The sequence below is a fragment of the Oncorhynchus masou genome, chromosome 5, assembly GCF_036934945.1.
Source record: "Oncorhynchus masou masou isolate Uvic2021 chromosome 5, UVic_Omas_1.1, whole genome shotgun sequence".
Classification (NCBI taxonomy): domain Eukaryota; kingdom Metazoa; phylum Chordata; class Actinopteri; order Salmoniformes; family Salmonidae; genus Oncorhynchus; species Oncorhynchus masou.
In genome coordinates, this window is record NC_088216.1 from 55,573,834 (window position 1) to 55,593,200 (window position 19,367).

At 46.4% G+C, this 19,367-nt stretch overlaps 1 protein-coding gene across 4 annotated transcripts in view; it reads left to right on the forward strand.

The window, feature by feature from the left end:
• The window catches only part of LOC135539899 (low-density lipoprotein receptor-related protein 1-like), a 191,066-nt gene that overhangs the window by 114,079 nt on the left and 57,620 nt on the right, over positions 1 to 19,367 (forward strand). For all 4 annotated transcript variants that reach the window (XM_064966133.1, XM_064966135.1, XM_064966134.1 and 1 more), the window contains exons 13-30: positions 391 to 613; positions 780 to 969; positions 4,282 to 4,407; positions 5,034 to 5,174; positions 5,562 to 5,687; positions 6,085 to 6,201; positions 6,437 to 6,517; positions 7,680 to 7,847; positions 9,845 to 10,027; positions 10,266 to 10,463; positions 10,717 to 10,962; positions 12,436 to 12,633; positions 13,559 to 13,763; positions 13,987 to 14,151; positions 15,836 to 16,080; positions 16,621 to 16,752; positions 17,706 to 17,933; positions 18,199 to 18,373. In XM_064966133.1, coding sequence (XP_064822205.1) covers positions 391 to 613; positions 780 to 969; positions 4,282 to 4,407; positions 5,034 to 5,174; positions 5,562 to 5,687; positions 6,085 to 6,201; positions 6,437 to 6,517; positions 7,680 to 7,847; positions 9,845 to 10,027; positions 10,266 to 10,463; positions 10,717 to 10,962; positions 12,436 to 12,633; positions 13,559 to 13,763; positions 13,987 to 14,151; positions 15,836 to 16,080; positions 16,621 to 16,752; positions 17,706 to 17,933; positions 18,199 to 18,373 — 3,147 coding nt within the window. The remainder of the gene's footprint in view (positions 1 to 390; positions 614 to 779; positions 970 to 4,281; positions 4,408 to 5,033; positions 5,175 to 5,561; positions 5,688 to 6,084; positions 6,202 to 6,436; positions 6,518 to 7,679; positions 7,848 to 9,844; positions 10,028 to 10,265; positions 10,464 to 10,716; positions 10,963 to 12,435; positions 12,634 to 13,558; positions 13,764 to 13,986; positions 14,152 to 15,835; positions 16,081 to 16,620; positions 16,753 to 17,705; positions 17,934 to 18,198; positions 18,374 to 19,367) is intronic.

Below are 19,367 nucleotides of genomic sequence, written 5' to 3' on the forward strand. Positions count from 1 at the left end.
GAAATTGATTGAGTCAGATGGTCACTCATACGACAGTGTGAGGAGAGGAGAGTGGTGTTACATAATGAGTTGTATAACAGCCGATATTGGACTTGGTCATAGTGGTGGCCGGCTGGCTGGATCGATAGTCCTTTGGTGTTCATCTATCAGGGGCTTTGACAGACAGCTCCAATCTGGAGAGAATGTCATTAGTCAGTATATTGACAGCCAGACTAGGGGACCCTTCACTGTGGGGGTGGACGAGGGTGGTTAGGAGACGTCCTATAGAATGCTACTCGATCAGATGTCAGCTAGGGCAGAATTGTCCAGTCACAATGGACTAAAACACACACACACACACACACACACACACACACCCTGCTCACCCACCCCTCCTCTCTCTCTTCCAAGGTGGATGTACTGGACTGACTGGGAGGAAGATCCCAAGGAGAGTAAAAGAGGGAAGATTGAGCGGGCCTGGATGGATGGTTCTAACAGGAACGTGTTCCTGACCAGTAAGACAGTCTTGTGGCCCAATGGTCTGAGTCTGGACATCCCACAGGGCATTCTGTACTGGGTGGACGCATACTATGACCGCATCGAGATGGTCTACATTAACAACACTGAACGCAAGGTGGTTACTAGTGCTTAACCTAACCCCTAACCCTAACCCTACTATGACCACCTCAACAACACCGAACTCAAGGTCAGACATTGACAATACCTGTGTTTCAGTTGCAAAATGTTTTGCTAAGGTGTGCACTAATGAATATGACCTTGTGTTGTGCTGTTGCTATCAGACGGTATACGAGGGTCAGGAGTTGAACCACGCCTTTGGCCTGTGTCACTACAAACACTTCCTGTTCTGGAACGAGTACCGCAGCGGCAGCATCTACAAACTGGACCAGGTCACCAGGACCGTCACCCTGCTCCGTAACGAACGGCCGCCCATCTTCGAGATCCGCATGTATGACGCCCAGCAGCAGCAAGGTACAGGACACTACACTCTGTCCACCCAGACACAACCCCATCCATCTGTCTACCCAGACACAACCCCATCCATCTGTCTACCCAGACACAACCCCATCCATCTGTCTACCCAGACACAACCCCATCCATCTGTCTACCCAGACACAACCCCATCCATCTGTCTACCCAGACACAACCCCATCCATCTGTCTACCCAGACACAACCCCATCCATCTGTCTACCCAGACACAACCCCATCCATCTGTCTACCCAATCACTCATCACTTTATTATCGTGACCGTTCTCATATCAGATGACAGATCTGCAGCTAGGTCTGAATTGTAACTTGAGATATAATGCATTCGGAAAGTATTCAGACCCCTTGACTTTTTCCACATTTTGTTACAGCCTCATTCTAAAATGGATTGAATATTTATTTTTTCTTATCAATCGACACACAATACCCCATAATGACAAAGTGAAGATGTTTATAGACATTTTTGCAAATTTATAATAATAATAAAAAAACAGAACTTATTTACATAAGTATTCAAACCCTTTGCTATGAAGCTCGAAATTGAGCTCAGGTGCATCCTGTTTCCATTGGTCATCCTTTAGATGTTTCTACAACTTGATAGGAGTACACCTGTGGTAAATTCAATTGATTGGACATGATTTGGAAAGACACACACCTGTCTATACAGTGGGGCAAAAAAGTATTTAGTCAGCCACGAATTGTGCAAGTTCTCCCACTTAAAAAGATGAGGCCTGTAATTTTCATCATAGGTACACTTCAACTATGACAGACAAAATGAGAAAAAAAAATCCAGAAAATCACATTGTAGGATTTTTAATGAATTTATTTGCAAATTATGGTGGAAAATAAGTATTTGGTCACCTACAAACAAGCAAGATTTCTGGCTCTCACAGACCTGTAACTTCTTCTTTAAGAGGCTGTCCTCCACTCGTTACCTGTATTAATGGCACCTGTTTGAACTTGTTATCAGTATAAAAGACACCTGTCCACAACTTCAACAGTCACACTCCAAACTCCACTATGGCCAAGACCAAAGAGATGTCAAAGGACACCAGAAACAAAATTGTAGACCTGCACCAGGCTGGGAAGACTGAATCTGCAATAGGTAAGCAGCTTGGTTTGAAGAAATCAACTGTGGGAGCAATTATTAGGAAATGGAAGACATACAAGACCACTGATAATCTCCCTCAATCTGGGGCTCCACACAAGATCTCACCCCGTGGGGTCAAAATGATCAGAAGAACGGTGAGCAAAAATCCCAGAACCACACGGGGGACCTAGTGAATGACCTGCAGAGAGCTGGGACCAAAGTAACAAAGCCTACCATCAGTAACACACTACGCTGCCAGGGACTCAAATTCTGCTTAAGCCACTACATGTCCAGGCCTGTTTGAAGTTTGCTAGAGAGCATTTGGATGATCCAGAAGATGATTGGGAGAAGGTCAGATGAAACCAAAATACAACTTTTTGGCAAAAACTCAACTCGTCGTGTTTGGAGGACAAAGAATGCTGAGTTGCATTCAAAGAACACCATACCTACTGTGAAGCATGGGAGTGGAAACATCTGCATCTGTTTTTCTGCAAAGGGACCAGGACGACTGATCCGTGTAAAGAAAAGAATGAATGGGGCCATGTATCGTGAGATTTAGAGTGAAAACCTCCTTCCATCAGCAAGGGCATTGAAGATGAAACGTGGCTGGGTCTTTCAGCATGACAATGATCCCAAACACACTGCCCGGGCAACGAAGGAGTGGCTTCGTAAGAAGCATTTCAAGGTCCTGAAGTGGCCAAGCCAGTCTCCAGATCTCAACTCCATAGAAAATCTTTGGAGTTGAAAGTCCATGTTGCCCAGCAACAGCCCCAAAACATCACTGCTCTAGAGGAGATCTGCATGGAGGAATGGGCCAAAATACCAGCAACAGTGTGTGAAAACCTTGTGAAGACTTACAGAAAACGTTTGACCTCTGTCATTGCCAACAAAGGGTATATAACAAAGTATTGAGAAACTTTTGTTGTTGACCAAATACTTATTTTCCACCATAATTTGCAAATAAATTCATTAAAAATCCTACAATGTGATTCTCTGGATTTTTTTTCTAATTTTGTCTGTCGTAGTTGAAGTGTACCTATGATGAAAATTACAGGCCTCATCTTTTTAAGTGGGAGAACTTGCACAATTGGTGGCTGACTAAATACTTTTTTTGCCCCACTGTATAAGGTCCCACAGTTGACAGTGCATGTCAGAGCAAAAACCAAGCCATGAGGTCAAAGGAATTGTCTGTAGAGCTCTGAGACAGGATTGTGTTGAAGCACAGATCTGGGGATGGGTACCAAAATATTTATTCAGTATTGAAGGTCTCCAAGAACAGTGGCCTCCATCATTCTTAAATGGAAGAACTTTGGAACAACCAAGACTTTGGCTGAGCGGCCATCCCTAGGAAAACTGCACAATCGGGGGAGAAGGGCCTTCGTTAGGGAGGTGACCTGATGATCACTCTGACATCTCCTGTGGAGATGGGAGAACCTTCCAGAAGGACAACCATCTCTGCAGCCAAGTGTCGCGTGTGGAAGAAACCTGGCTCCACCCCTACGGTGAAGCATGGTGGTGGCAGCATCATGTTGTAGGGATGTTTTTCAGCGGCAGGGACTGGGAGACGAACATTGCAAAGTACAGAGAGATCCTTGATGAAAACCTGTTCCAGACTGCTAAGGACCTCAGACTGGGGTGAAGGTTCACCTTCCAACAGGACAACGACCCTAAGGACACAGCCAAGCTTCGGGACAATTCTCTGAATGTCCTCGAGTGGCCCTGCCAAATCCAGGAAGTGAACCCGCTTGAGCATCTCTGGAGAAACCTGAAAATAGCAGTGCAGCGACTCTCCCCATCCAACCTGACAGAGCGTGAGATGATCTGAAGAATGGGAGAAACTCCCCAAAAACAGTTGTGCCAAGGATGTAGCATCATACCCAAGAAGACTTGAGGCTGTAATCGCTGCCGAAGGTGCTTCAACAAGTACTGAGTACTTTTAATATTCTATAAAAAAAGCCTGTTTTTTTGGTTTGTCATTATGGGGTATTGTGTGTAGACTGATGGGGAGAAAACGATTTAAGCAATGCGGAAAATGTCAAGGGGTCTGAAATAACAAAATGCGGAAAATGTCAAGGGGTCTGAATACTTTCCGACTGCGCTGTATCTCTGACACACATACATTGCATGCACAAACCCTTGTATTCAGACACTAATCTGTGTGTTTATAACCCCCCGCCCGTCTCTCTCTCTCTCTCTCTCTGTGCAGGTTCTAATGCATGTCGTGTGAATAACGGTGGCTGCAGTAGTCTGTGTCTGGCCATCCCTGATGGGAGACAGTGTGCCTGTGCAGAGGACCAGCTACTAGATGACAAAGATAACACCAGCTGTAAAGGTGAGAGGTCCGGGAGCAAGGGCCACCTATAGGAGACCAGGAGTTTACACTCAATTCAAAACTCCCACAGTGTGTGTGTGTGTGTGTGTGTGTGTGTGTGTGTGTGTGTGTGTGTGTGTGTGTGTGTGTGTGTGTGAACTCGTGTGGAAGGGAATTTTATCACATGCTACCGACATCAGGGTTTATAGAGATTAGCCTAGAATAAAACTCTATGTCAAAGTTGAACTGTCAGTGTATGTGTCTGTGAGAGGGGAAGAAAGAACAAATGTGTATAGAATGCAAATAGAAATCCCTCTCACGCATGGAGCAGTCAGCACAGATTTTAAGGGTGTGGAGAGGGGGGGCGGATTAGGGTCTGACAGTAGGCTTGACACACACACACACACACACACACACACACACACACACACACACACACTGGGCTCATGTTAACTCACTGCTTTGACAGGGTTTGTATTTGTTGTTGGTTGCTGATGTGATTGGTGTTGGTTGCAGTGTATTAGCTAGTATCTCACTGTCCCTCTCCACTCATTAAACTTGAAATGGTGAAATGTGTTATTTAAACATTCAACTTCTCTCTTTCCATGTCTATCTCTTCCTCTGTCCCTCTCCCCCTCTCCCTCCAGTCAACCCCACCTACATCCCTCCTCCTCAGTGTCAGCCAGGGGAGTTTGCCTGTAAGAACAACCGCTGTATCCAGGAGCGATGGAAGTGTGACGGTGACAATGACTGTCTGGACAACAGCGACGAGGCCCCCGAGCTCTGCCGTGAGTGTGCATACAGACACACACACACTGATTTTAGATCAGCTACCTTTACTTTGGTCTCTGTGCAGCTGGAGACAGATGGCCTTTCAGTATTTCAATTTGACAGTCTTTTGATGCCAGAATGAATTGAGAAACGACAGACTTTGTGTGTTTATGTGGAGTTTGTATTTGCACATGCCTGCGGGAGAGTGTGTGTGTGTGTGTGTGTGTGTGTGTGTGAAGGAATGTGGGAATGTTGGTGGGTCTGGAAAAGCTCTCTCTGTCTGTCTGTGGTCAGAGTGCAGACAGGCTCCAGTAGCCTAGCCAGAGAGTCTGTGTCTGTCTGTGCCCTCTTACACTCTGTACCCCTTCTATCCTTCTTCAATCCCTCCCTCTCTCCCCCTCCAGACCAGCACACCTGTCCGACCGACAGGTTTAAGTGTCAGAACAACCGCTGTATCCCTCTGCGCTGGCTGTGTGACGGAGACAACGACTGTGGCAATGACGAGGATGAGTCCAACACCACCTGCTCTGGTAGGACGCTCACACACTCACACAGACTCACACGCTTAAACGCAGATGTGCACACGCGCACACACACGAGTAACACACACATATTCTGTACACATTATTTTCTCTCTTTCTAGCTCTTTATTTTGCTGTTTTGCTGTCTTTTCTCTCTTTCTCTGTCGTACACATCATTCAGACAATGGTTGTTTAGGGCTGACCTTTCCCTCAGCTTAGCCCAGTGTACATGGACTGAATCCACACAATGCTCTGGAGATCCTCAAAATGTCATTTGTCATTTCCCACGAATCCTCCTGTTGTAACATTTCAAAGGGCAAAATCTAATAACATCCTATTGGAGTTGTTCTCCTGAGGATAACTGTTTATTAATCTCAATGCCCCTCCCACACTCCTACCATTTCAGCACGCACCTGCCCCCCCAACCAGTACTCGTGTGCCAGCGGTCGCTGTATCCCCATCTCCTGGACATGTGACCTGGACGATGACTGTGGGGACCGCTCTGACGAGCCTGCGTCATGTGGTAGTTCACCTGCCTCAACTTTGACCCTTATCTTTCTTTTATGCTATAACACACAGAAAATAAATCTTCCTCAGAAAAGACGAAACACAATACCCATATCACTGAATCCCAGGCTCCTAGTGCGGCCCGGAACTATCATGGTCATAGCTAGTAAAGTCGTAAGTTACTGTTTTTTCTTATGACACGAAGCACTCGGTCTTCCATTTGCTCTCTCTCATTCTCTCTCTCCATCCAGCCTACCCCACCTGTTTCCCTCTCACCCAGTTCACCTGCAATAACGGACGCTGCATCAACATCAACTGGCGCTGTGACAATGGTGAGTGTCTCTCCTTCGTCTTCCTCGTTCTCCTAATGCGTGTGCATCTCTAGTCATCACCAGCTTTATCACTGACTCGTTGCTCTGCATGTCATTTGATGTCCACATGTCTGTCTGACTACAGCTTTCCTCTATTTGGCAAGGGTGTTTGTGTTTGTTTCTTCTCTCATTGTCATTGGCTCGTTGTGTTGTTGTTGTTCAATGTGTGTTGTTGTCGTGCCGTCCGCCCACTCCGCTGTCTCCGTTGATTTCTTTGTTTCAGAAAAGGATTGTGGGGACGGCTCTGATGAGTTGAATTGTCCGAACCCGACCGGTTAGTGCATAGATCAACATGCACCAAAGCCAGGGCTCGCTAGGGGGGCCCCAGAGGGGAGGGAGAGGGAGGGGCAGACCTGCTACTGTAGGGGGAACCAGGGATGCTTTCCTTATTAACGGCAGCTTTACCCTTTAACAGTAGTTCATTATTCATCTCAATAGACCGATAACGGAGGCTCTTACTGCTTCTACTCACTTAATGCAGGAGGAAGAGCTCACCATTGTAATCGTAATGAATGGACAAGAATCAAAGATGGAGAACATCTGTTGTTCGGGGTGGTGGGTCATCATTGTTAAACAACAAGGTCCAATTGGCCTCAACCCTATCGGCAATAGTGAGCTTACTTTTATTTATCTGCCAGTGGACACCATTAAGGTTTAGTTACCAGACAAACCTCCCTGTTAGAAGTGCTTAGATGAGGTCTGTGGGGAAGCATCTCCTCTGCTGCCAAGCTCAATGTATCAGTGCTGGGTACATTCACTCGTGGTGCATGGTTTGATCTATGCAGTTTCTGTGATTATTTTCCTCTATCTCTTCTCCTTTTTTCCTCACATTGAAATTCATTTGTAAATGTAATGTTAAGTGTTTTTGTATGTGAGTCTGCATTTTATGTAATGGAAATTGCATTATGAACAATAGTTGTGTAAAGGCTATTTACATTGTGATAAAAACCTATTGTCTGAGTGACGAGAGAACTGACATTGACAGTGTTCTTCATAACTAATGGAAATGACCAGGTACATAAACAATAACCTGGGAGATGTAGTTTTTGTCTTTCACTCTAGTCTGCCCATGTTGTGTGTATGAGCGGTGCGAGGTAGAGGTTTGACTGCGTTTGCCTTGCAGACAATGATTGTGGGGACAACAGTGACGAGGCAGGCTGCAGCCATTCCTGCTCCAGCGCCCAGTTCAAGTGTAACAGCGGCCGCTGCATCCCGGACTACTGGACCTGCGACGGGGACAACGACTGTGGAGACTACAGCGACGAGACTCACGCCAACTGCACCAATCAGGGTGAGTGTCGGCACTGTAGCCCACCAATCGCTGTCTGGTGGGTTACGCTCTCACAATCTTTGTGTGAACTCCGTATCTCACCAATCATGGTGAGTGTTGATTCCATGTCGGCTCCGTAACCAACCAATCGCTGGTCTGGGTGTGTCAACTACTGTATGTAACGCACCAATCAGGTGCCAAATATATTACTGTATGTGAGTGTCGGCTTCATAACCCACCAACCATGACAACTTAATGCCATATTACTGTATGTGCTATAGACCAGCCAAATGGAAAGGGTTAGTCTACAACAGGCTTCTAGATGGCTGTTGACTGTGTGAAACCTCACTACATCATGTTCCTAGTTGTGCAACAGACATGCAATTATGTCATAAACACTACTCCATCTCTCCCTCTAGCTTATAAACCTGCTAGTATCTCCTTCGAACATATAATTAAGAATTGGGGAAACAAGCTCACTATTTATACAGTGAACACTGCATCCGATTATGTCCCGTGTTGTTTAGTTGGTCGAGAATTGTAGAAAGCCTCACCTGAAAGGAAACTTTCCTGTGGTCAACTCCAAAGCACTTTATTACATCTGAACCAAAAGAAACAAAGTCTTAGATGAGAAACAGACAAGTTAAATATGAAATACTATCAGGGGAATTTTGAATGAACATTTATCTGTGGCCTGTAACCCCCCCACCAGTGGTGCTGGCTAATGGGCTGGTCTGGTTTTGGCTCCCCTCGCAGGGCCCAGGGAGAAGCAGAATCCTGAGGTTTTAATGGAGGGCAGGCAGGATGCTTCAGGATCTTTTACACACATGCTCACACAAACACCTGCACAATGAAACCTAACACACATACTTACACAGATTTAGTCTCATAGTCTTCCACACTTGCACAGCCATTTTGGAGCACACTATTTCCATTTATCAAAAAGAAACCTACAGTACTTTTTTCTCTTGGACGTGACACATGAAACTCTGACAGCCATTGGCCGTTGACGTCGGAGTCTTTCAATTCATTCCGTAATCACCGATGCCAATGATGGCTCTATTGGTAATCCACTGGGGCATGGCCTCTGCGTGAAAGCTGTACCCTTCAGTGCGATGCATCACCCTGGCATTGTGGCACTGCCAACCCTTGACTCGTGGGCATCTTTGGGTCATTGGTTTCCATTCATTTAGCCGTGACAGGTCGTTAGTGAATGTCAGCATTTTGTTAATGATGTGATTTGATGTATTGTGTGTATGAATGAATCACGTCATCTTTTGTCTCATGGCATTGTCAAGCTTCTGCCCACTGTGAGGTCCACACACATGCCAACACCGTTGCCAAATTTTGCCATCTGTGTCTTTGTCTGTGCCAGATGCCTGTTGGTTTTGCCAGTCCCTTTTTATTACCCATTGAGTGAATAGTCGGTGAATAGTGTCCATCATTGATGCGTGATGTTCTGGTCAAACTGATCCCCTGGGATAGAGTGTCCTGATAACCCATTGGAGCCCCACAGTGGGAGAAACGGGTAGTGAATGACTGTCCTAATGTGGTGCATTAGCATTTTCTCAATCACCCGCATTGGCAGTTAATCAGTTACTCAGTTACTCCAACTCTTACAGAAAGTATGAACACAGATGAAAAGTCATAGCTTATTTTATTTATTTTTTATTTTACCTTTACAGGTAGTGAATGACTCGATATCCAGGCAAGTCAGTTAAGAACAAGATCTTATTTACAATGACTGCCTAGGAACAGTGGGTTAACTGCCTGTTCAGGGGCAGAACGACAGATTTGTACCTTGTCAGCTCGGGGATTTGAACTTGCAAACTTTCGGTTACTAGTCTAACGCTCTAAACACTAGGCTATCCTGCCGCCCTTATACCTGGTTCTGTAAAAACTCAGAGGCCTAAATGTCTCTGTTTTTAATACATTTTCATTTCTGTAATTGTTTGAGTGTTATGGTAGTGATATAATAGTCCTCATTTCTCTCTCTTTCCATCACTCTCCCTCCCCAGCCACGCGTCCCCCTGGCGGATGTCACACGGATGAGTTCCAGTGTCGTATGGACGGTCTGTGCATCCCCATGCGCTGGCGCTGCGACGGGGACACAGACTGCATGGACCTGAGCGATGAGAAGAACTGCGAAGGTGTCACACACATGTGTGACCCCGCCGTCAAGTTTGGTTGTAGAGACTCTGGTACGGAGACTGGGGGAATGGGATGGTTGTGACACAGCAATAAGGAAAAAATTGTGGGAGTTTAAATGAAACGGGGGGGGGGGGGTGATTTGCCTGTTGAAAAACATCAATGTAACAGTATTGAAATGGGTAGCTCAGAGTTATCTGGTGGAGATGGACTGCATTTGGTTGTAGCTGTATTTTTGTTATTGTGGACTGTATCTGCCTGTAAGACCTTTGCCCTCTGACCTATCCCTAGCCCGCTGTATCAGTAAGGCCTGGGTGTGTGACGGGGACAGTGACTGTGAGGACAACTCAGACGAGGACAACTGTGAGGCGTTGGTGTGTAAGCTCTCCCACCATGTGTGTGCCAATGACTCCACCATCTGTCTGCCCGCTGAGAAGCTGTGTGATGGCACAGACGACTGCCCTGACGGCTCTGACGAGAAACTCTGTGGTAAGACCTGCTGCTACTAAAGACTGCATTACCCAGGATGCACCGGGCGGTAGGACAGGGATCCCACCGCTGACACCAACGTGCCAGAGTAAAACCGGGAATATTGCAAGTTGAACTGTCGTGACTCTTTATGATGCCTGTTATGTCATTGTTGTGTATTCCGCATGAGGGAGAGCTCTAGAAGAGTGTTGGCCCGTTGTTTTTGTTCAGTGTCACCTCCTCCCGTAACACCCATCCCTCTCTTTCCCTGCAGACCTGTGCTCGCTGGATAACGGCGACTGCAGCCATAACTGTACAGTAGCCCCCGGGGAAGGCGTGGTGTGTTCCTGCCCCCTGGGCATGGAGCTGGACTCCAACAACAAGACCTGTCAGATCCAGAGCTTCTGTGCCAAACACCTCAAGTGTAGCCAGCGCTGTGAGCAGGACAAGTTCAGTGTCAAGTGTTCCTGCTATGAGGGTTGGGAGCTGGAGCCTGATCAGGAGAACTGCAAGAGCACTGGTGAGGAGGGTGGGTTGGAGGAGATGGAGAGGAGAGGGTGATGGGAGGCTTGGAGAAAAGAGGGAATGGAAGAGCAGGGGAGGTTAAAGGGTGTGAAACTAGGAAGGAGAGAAGAAGAGGGGGATATGGTGGTTTGGAGTGAAATGGAAGAGAACGGAGAGATTCTAAGGATTATGAGAATGAAAGACACAGGCACAGAGGGTGATGTGTGTCAACATGATGGATGTGGGGAGAGTCAAAGTGAGAGAGGGGATTGGGGTTTAGGATCCGCAAGGGAAGGAAAAGGAAATTACAGTACATTTCCAGGAAGCATTGTGGTTTTTGTTCAGGCGATAGAGCGAGCAAATGAGGTGAGTGAGTAGGAGAGAGTGGATGAGGCGTATTGGCAGGAAGCTGGGTGGTTTCAGTGGTTCCACCAAACTCTGACTGGGAGCTGATACCACCACTCTGGACAATAAACAGAGGGTGGGAGAGGATAGGCGAGGAGGCAGGAGGCTAGAGGCGGTGTTCACATGAGGATGAGAAGAGAGCTGGAGGGGAGACAAGGGATTGAAGAACAGAAGGGGGAGAGCAGAATATCGAAACGGGGACATGAGAATAGTTGGGGGGGGGGGCTTCTAGCTGTGAGAGTTGGATAGAGAGAAAGGGATAAGGAGATGAGTAGAAGACTAACAACAAAGAAGAGGAGGTAGATTGAGGAGAGTTGGGGAACTTGTACAGGGGAAAAGGAGGAGGGATAAATATAGCAAGAATAAGAGGAAGGGATCGGGAAAACTCAATCAATGTAATGGAGGGAGAACACTGTTACCCACATACATACTCAATGCTCTAACCTCCTCACAGAAACTAGCCACTGACTCAAATAAAGCTGCATATAATTCAGCCCTGCACCCACAGCAACAGTCTGAGTTACACACACACACACACACACACACACACACACACACACACACACACACACACACACACACACACACACACACACACACACACACACACAACCATTCATCACACTGGCTGTCGTCCGGAGATAACTCTCCTCCATTTAATACATACAGGCTTTTAATTACCAGGGATTAGACAGGGTTCCTAACTACGTTCCTCTTTCATTTAGCCACATAGCACTGTGTGTGCGTCACACTACTATGGTTGTATTCAGGTTCCTAACAGCCAACGACTAATGGGTAGCCACAGTATTGTTTAGTTACTGGATTTTAGTCATGACCAGGCAAACTGAAATAATGGAAGGCATTTACTGTTAAAGCTGTTCATTTCTACTTTGAATAAGTTGAAACCAGGACCCAACACCCTTATAATCAAGCCTTGGGAGGAAACATTCCTCGATTTACAGCTTTTTCTTACTACATTACCCAGGATGCACAATGTGCAAAATAGATGCAAGGAATCCCACCGATGCCACCAACAGACACCAGTACATCACAATGATTATGTAATCTCCTGTCTTCACCTCAGATCCCTTCAAGCCCTTCATCATCTTCTCCAACCGCCATGAGATCCGACGTATCGACCTAAACAAGGGAGAGTTCAGTGTGCTGGTGCCTGGCCTGAGGAACACCATCGCCCTGGACTTCCACCTCGCCGAGAATGCTCTCTACTGGACCGACGTGGTGGAGGACAAGATCTACCGCGGCAAACTGTCCGAGAACGGAGGTGAGTGTCTTTTACTACACACACATAATGTATACAGCCTCTGTCCTCATTCAGGTCCACTATCACATTCATGCACACTCACTATAGTGAAAGGTATGCTTTGGATTTCTCCACTTGGATTTCTCCACTTTTTACACAAACTATAGTCATTGAGACCAACAGCACACTTTGTCTTTAGTGGAGTACCCCAACTTCCATGATTTCCCAATTGCCTTCACAGTGGGGAATTCTGGGAATAGTAGTGCTGTGCTGTACAGGCCTATAGCTGCTGAGGGAAACAGCTGGTAAATAACAAAGCAGATGGTCCAGCTCCACACCGACAGACAAAACAAATCAATCAAACCCACACTGTCACCTTCCAAACAGGCAAAGCCAATCAATCAAAACTAAACCGCTACCTTCAAAAATGCAAAACCAATCAATCAAAGACAATCTATAGAGCAGAAGAGGCCCATTCATTACAGTGGGAAGCATAATGAGCGTGTGTGTGTGTGTGTGTGTGTGTGTGTGTGTCTACTCCAGTCAGGATAATGACTAATAATTAGGCCGTTCTCTCTGATTAGGGACCTGTAATGGGAAAATGAATGGGTGAGAGAGGGGGATGAAAAGAATAGTTTCTTCTCCTCGCTTCTTTTATTTTCACTGGCGCCTCACGTCATGTTGTTTGCTTAGGCTCAAACAGGAGTAGAATGTATCCTGTCAGTTGTAGGGAGAGTCGTGGCTGTGTAGGTGGCATTATTAGATACGCTGGGGCTGCATTGGCATTAGAAACTGTCGCTGTGTGATTGATGTTCATGGTACTGGTAAGACACTTTGACAACTTTTTAATGACAAAAATTGAATAGGTCTACAGAAAAGGGTAAACGATCTCAGCAAAGCTTCACAATCTAATGAACCACAACCTCTCCCTCCCTCCCTGCTCCAGCTCTGACTAGTTTTGACGTGGTGATCCAGTATGGCCTGGCCACTCCAGAGGGTCTGGCGGTGGACTGGATAGCAGGGAACATCTACTGGGTGGAGAGTAACCTGGACCAGATAGAAGTGGCCAAGCTGGACGGAACCATGAGGACCACTCTGCTGGCTGGGGAGGTGGAGCACCCCCGGGCCATCGCCCTGGACCCCCGCTACGGGTGAGAACCAGCACACTGCTGGGAATGGGTTAGCCTGGTCCCAGATCTGTTGGTGCTGTATTGCTAACTCTTATGTTGACAATGACCATAGGAGTTGGAAAGGCAGCACAAACCCATCTGGGACCAGGCTAGGAATGAGTATACACACGGCTTAAAACTGAGTCTTGATTTCAGTCATTGGTTTTTGTTTATTGGGTTTACTGGACCATCCTTATTTCTGTAGGATTCTGTTTTGGACGGACTGGGATGCCAGTATGCCAAGGATCGAGGCAGCTTCCATGAGTGGCGAGGGAAGGAGGACCATCCATAAGGAGACAGGAAATGGGGGCTGGCCCAACGGACTCACTGTAGACTACCTGGAGCTACGCATCCTGTGGATCGACGCCAGGTCAGAGAGAGGACATACAGTTATATATACAGTGCCTTGCGAAAGTATTCGGCCCCTTGAACTTTGCGACCTTTTGCCACATTTCAGGCTTCAAACATAAAGATATAAAACTGTATTTTTTTGTGAAGAATCAACAACAAGTGGCACACAATCATGAAGTGGAATGACATTTATCGGATATTTCAAACTTTTTTAACAAATCAAAAACTGAAAAATTGGGCGTGCAAAATTATTCAGCCCCCTTAAATTAATACTTTGTAGCGACACCTTTTGCTGCGATTACAGCTGTAAGTTGCTTGGGGTATGTCTCTATCAGTTTTGCACATCGAGACTGAAAGTTTTTCCCATTCCTCCTTGCAAAACAGCTCGAGCTCAGTGAGGTTGGATGGAGAGCATTTGTGAACAGCAGTTTTCAGTTCTTTCCACAGATTCTCGATTGGATTCAGGTCTGGACTTTGACTTGGCCATTCTAACACCTGGATATGTTTATTTTTGAACCATTCCATTGTAGATTTTGCTTTATGTTTTGGATCATTGTCTTGTTGGAAGACAAATCTCCGTCCCAGTTTCAGGTCTTTTGCAGACTCCATCAGGTTTTCTTCCAGAATGGTCCTGTATTTGGCTCCATCCATCTTCCCATCAATTTTAACCATCTTCCCTGTCCCTGCTGAAGAAAAGCAGGCCCAAACCATGATGCTGCCACCACCATGTTTGACAGTGGGGATGGTGTGTCAGGGTGATGAGCTGTGTTGCTTTTACGCCAAACATAACGTTTTGCATTGTTGCCAAAAAGTTCAATTTTGGTTTCATCTGGCCAGAGCACCTTCTTCCACATGTTTGGTGTGTCTCCCAGGTGGCTTGTGGCAAACTTTAAACAACACTTTTTATGGATATCTTTAAGAAATGGCTTTCTTCTTGCCACTCTTCCATAAAGGCCAGATTTGTGCAATATACGACTGATTGTTGTCCTATGGACAGAGTCTCCCACCTCAGCTGTAGATCTCTGCAGTTCATCCAATGATCATGGGCCTCTTGGCTGCATCTCTGATCAGTCTTCTCCTTGTATGAGCTGAAAGTTTAGAGGGACGGCCAGGTCTTGGTAGATTTGCAGTGGTCTGATACTCATTCCATTTCAATATTATCGCTTGCACAGTGCTCCTTGGGATGTTTAAAGCTTGGGAAATCTTTTTGTATCCAAATCCGGCTTTAAACTTCTTCACAACAGTATCTCGGACCTGCCTGGTGTGTTCCTTGTTCTTCATGATGCTCTCTGCGCTTTAGACTTGATTACACACAGGTGGATTGTATTTATCATCATTAGTCATTTAGGTCAACATTGGATCATTCAGAGATCCTCACTGAACTTCTGGAGAGAGTTTGTTGCACTGAAAGTAAAGGGGCTGAATAATTTTGCACGCCCAATTTTTCAGTTTTTGATTTGTTAAAAAAGTTTGAAATATCCAATAAATGTCGTTCCACTTCATGATTGTGTCCCACTTGTTGTTGATTCTTCACAAAAAAATACAGTTTTATATCTTTATGTTTGAAGCCAGAAATGTGGCAAAAGGTCGCAAAGTTCAAGGGGGCCAAATACTTTCGCAAATATATATATATTAGTGCATAGACTTTGCACCCAAGGCTGTCATAAGTCACTGTATTGTGTTGTCTTCCATCCATCCTCCAGGTCTGATGCTATTTACTCAGCCAAATACGATGGTTCCGGCCTGATCGAGGTGCTGAGGGGACACGAATACCTGTCGCACCCATTCGCAGTCACTATGTATGGGGGAGAGGTTTACTGGACGGACTGGAGGACCAACACGCTGGCTAAGGCTAATAAGTGGACCGGTAACAACGTAACCGTGGTCCAGAGAACCAACACACAACCTTTTGACCTGCAGGTCTACCATCCTTCCAGACAGCCCCAAGGTAAGACACACACACACACACACCTGCAAACAAACTTGGTGTTTAAAAGAGGTTAGCTACTTTGAATTGACAGTGTCCCGAGTCAGTGGCCACTTTGATTGACAGCTTCTCTAAGTCCATGTGTCATTCAGGAGGGTAGTGGCATCTGGCCTCCCCTGTCACAACCACTCACCTCAAAATGGCCATGCTCAGAAAACCATCCATTTATGGATGAGACAGATAGGCCTGCTGCCTGAGTGGTAAGAGCTGTTTTATATGCACATACTGGATGATTGTAATTGATATTTTTCTTCCCTTTCCTTCTCTCGTCCCCTTGCTTATCCTTTCCTCACATTTTCCTTCTCTCTTTCTCATCTCTCGCATTCCATTTCGCCCTCATCTCTTCTCTACCAATTCCTTTCCCCCCTCTCATTCGCTCTCCCTCCCCTTCTCTTCTCATGTCTTTCTCTACCACCCTCCATTTTCCTCGTGCCTACGCCTTACCTCTTTCTCTCTTTACCACTGTCTCTATCCCTGCTCTCTCGCTCTTTTTCTCCACAGCTCCTAATCCGTGTGCAGCTAACAATGGCACAGGTCCCTGTTCTCACCTGTGTCTCATCAACTACAACCAGACCTTCTCCTGTGCCTGCCCTCATCTCATGAAGCTGGGAGCCGACAAACACGCTTGCTATGGTGAACACACCTTAACACACACACGCACGCGCGCGCACATACGCACACACACATACAATCAATCGAACAGGTGGACAAACAAAACCGCTGCTCCTACACACACACACACACACACACACGTATCTTTCCCCCCCCCCACACTCTTCCTCCTCCCCTGAGCTGGCAGATTGTCTCCTTCTCTGTGCTTGGCAGAGAGGTGGAGTTGCTGAGAATGACAGTGGGATTCATGGTGTGTGTGATTCAGAGACAGGTCTCTTCTCCAGTACCCACGTACAGAGGTTTATTCTAACCACAGGGGGTCTAGAGGGAACAAACATCCCTCATGAGTGGGATCACCCCAGCCCCCCATTGGCTTTGTGTCACAGTCCACAAACAGTCAGGATTATCTCCTGGATTCTGTCACTTGTGACGCCAAGAGAGTTTGAGGGGTTTAGGCCTTGTCTCTAAAGTGAAAGGATGTGTGTGTGCGTCTGTGTATGTGTGTGTTTCGTATTCAGGGGAGCAGTTTCTATTATCTGTGGCGTAAAGGAATGGAGAGGCCCACTGTTTAAAGCTGGCATCAGCCACAACTCTATCTCATTCACTACCTAGAGTATACACACATGCCTGGGCTATCTGATCTAGACAGGCTGAGAAGAGCCAAGTACAATCAGTTAACATACACGCCTCACTCCTGACTGCTTGTTTTTGTGGCAGATTGTATTAAGTGGACTCTTAAGTGGCAAAGACATTTCGCACACATACTCGTTAGCACACGTACGCGTGCTCTCACACACACTCCATCACAATTGAACCCCTTTTCTTCCAGTCAGTCCCTGCTGTATGTCCATTCGATTGAATTGAAGCCGTACATACTCACCATAACTCCCCAAACCCACCCCTCCCTAACTCACCCCTCCCTAACTCTCCTCTCCTCCCTCCTTAATATGTCATGTCCTTCTCTCCCTCTCCAGAGTCCCGTCAGTTCCTGCTGTATGCCCGTCAGATAGAGATCAGGGGAGTGGACATAGACAACCCCTACTATAACTACATCATCTCCTTCACGGTGCCAGACATAGACAACGTGACTGTGGTGGACTATGATGCCGTGGAGCATCGGATCTACTGGTCAGACGTCCGAACCCAGACCATCAAGAGAGCCTTCATCAACGGCACCGGAGTGGAGACCGTGGTGTCTGCTGGTAGGGAATTTACTGTGGGAATATCTACCCTGCTTTGGTTGAAATAGTCAAATAGCTAGTTTATACAGAATGAGTCAATCAATGAGTCCAAAAATCTGTCATTTAATTAGTTTAGCATTGAGGGGTAGTTAATTCAAATTAGAAACCTACATATTTGTGGGTCTCCTTGTGTTCGAAGACCTCGTACAGGGTAGGGAAACGCATGTCATTTAATGAACATTTTATATTTTTGCTTTGTCTCTTGGATAACTTTGTCTTTCCCTAGACCTGCCCAACGCTCATGGTCTGGCAGTAGACTGGGTGTCTAGGAACCTGTTCTGGACCAGCTATGATGCCAATAAGAAGCAGATCAATGTGGCCAGACTGGATGGATCATTTAAGAACGCTGTCATCCAGGGTCTGGATAAACCTCACTGTCTGGTGCTGCACCCCATACTGGGGTAAGTAGAACAGACACACAGACATGATAAAGCTGTTTCACTGAGATCAATGCAGCGTTAAGAAATGGCTGTCAGACACCCTACTGCTTTAACCTCTAACACACATACATGCACACACACACACACACACACACACATATATGCATACACACACTCACACTCACACACAGAGACAGTCTGACTGTCAGGCAGGCTCCCCACAGCTAGAAGTCTGCCATGATAGGCAGGGTAGTTTAGAGATCGTGGCTGACCTCTAGCAAAGAGCAGCCAGCTCTCCCGCTCTAGAAGGGACTCCAATTCCTCTCTCATCTCTCCCTTTTCATCTATCCCTTGTTATCTCTCTCTCTCTCTCCCTTTCCTCTTTCTCAACAGATGGCTTCTGTGCTGAAAGCCATACATTATTTACACACTGTCACACACTGGCCGATCTCTGTGTCTCAATTTTTCTCGCTCGCTCTCTCGCCTCAATTTACTTCCCTCTAAAACTTTTTTCTGTTTTTCTCTCTTTCTCTGTCTTTTGGTCTTTTTCAAGAGACAAAAGCTCAGCAGGCATACATCCGCTCCTAAGATCACTAACAGACATTTCTTGTTTGTGTTTTTATCTCTCTGTGTGTGTGTGTGTGTGTGTGTGTGTGTGTGTGTGTGAGTAAGAGTGCTCTTCTTTGTCTGAGTGTGTTTGTGAGTATGTGTGGGGCGGATGCGGAGGGGATATTATCTTTGAGAATGCCTCTGCCTTTTTTGTCCTTTCTCTGTTTTCTGAGAGACTTACTTAAGCTGAGGAATGTTTCCGATCTGGGCTTAGCTGCTGGCATGGGGGAAAAACCAGAAGCAGATGCTGAAGCTGTCTCCCCCCCCCCCACACACACTGCCTATAATGAGTCCAGGAGAGGAGGGGGCTGGGAAAGGGGGGATAAGGGGAGAGACTGGGATGTTTAAATTGTTTGCAGGAACTGTATTCAAACGCATATGATACCTAAACAAATGCAGGGTGTGG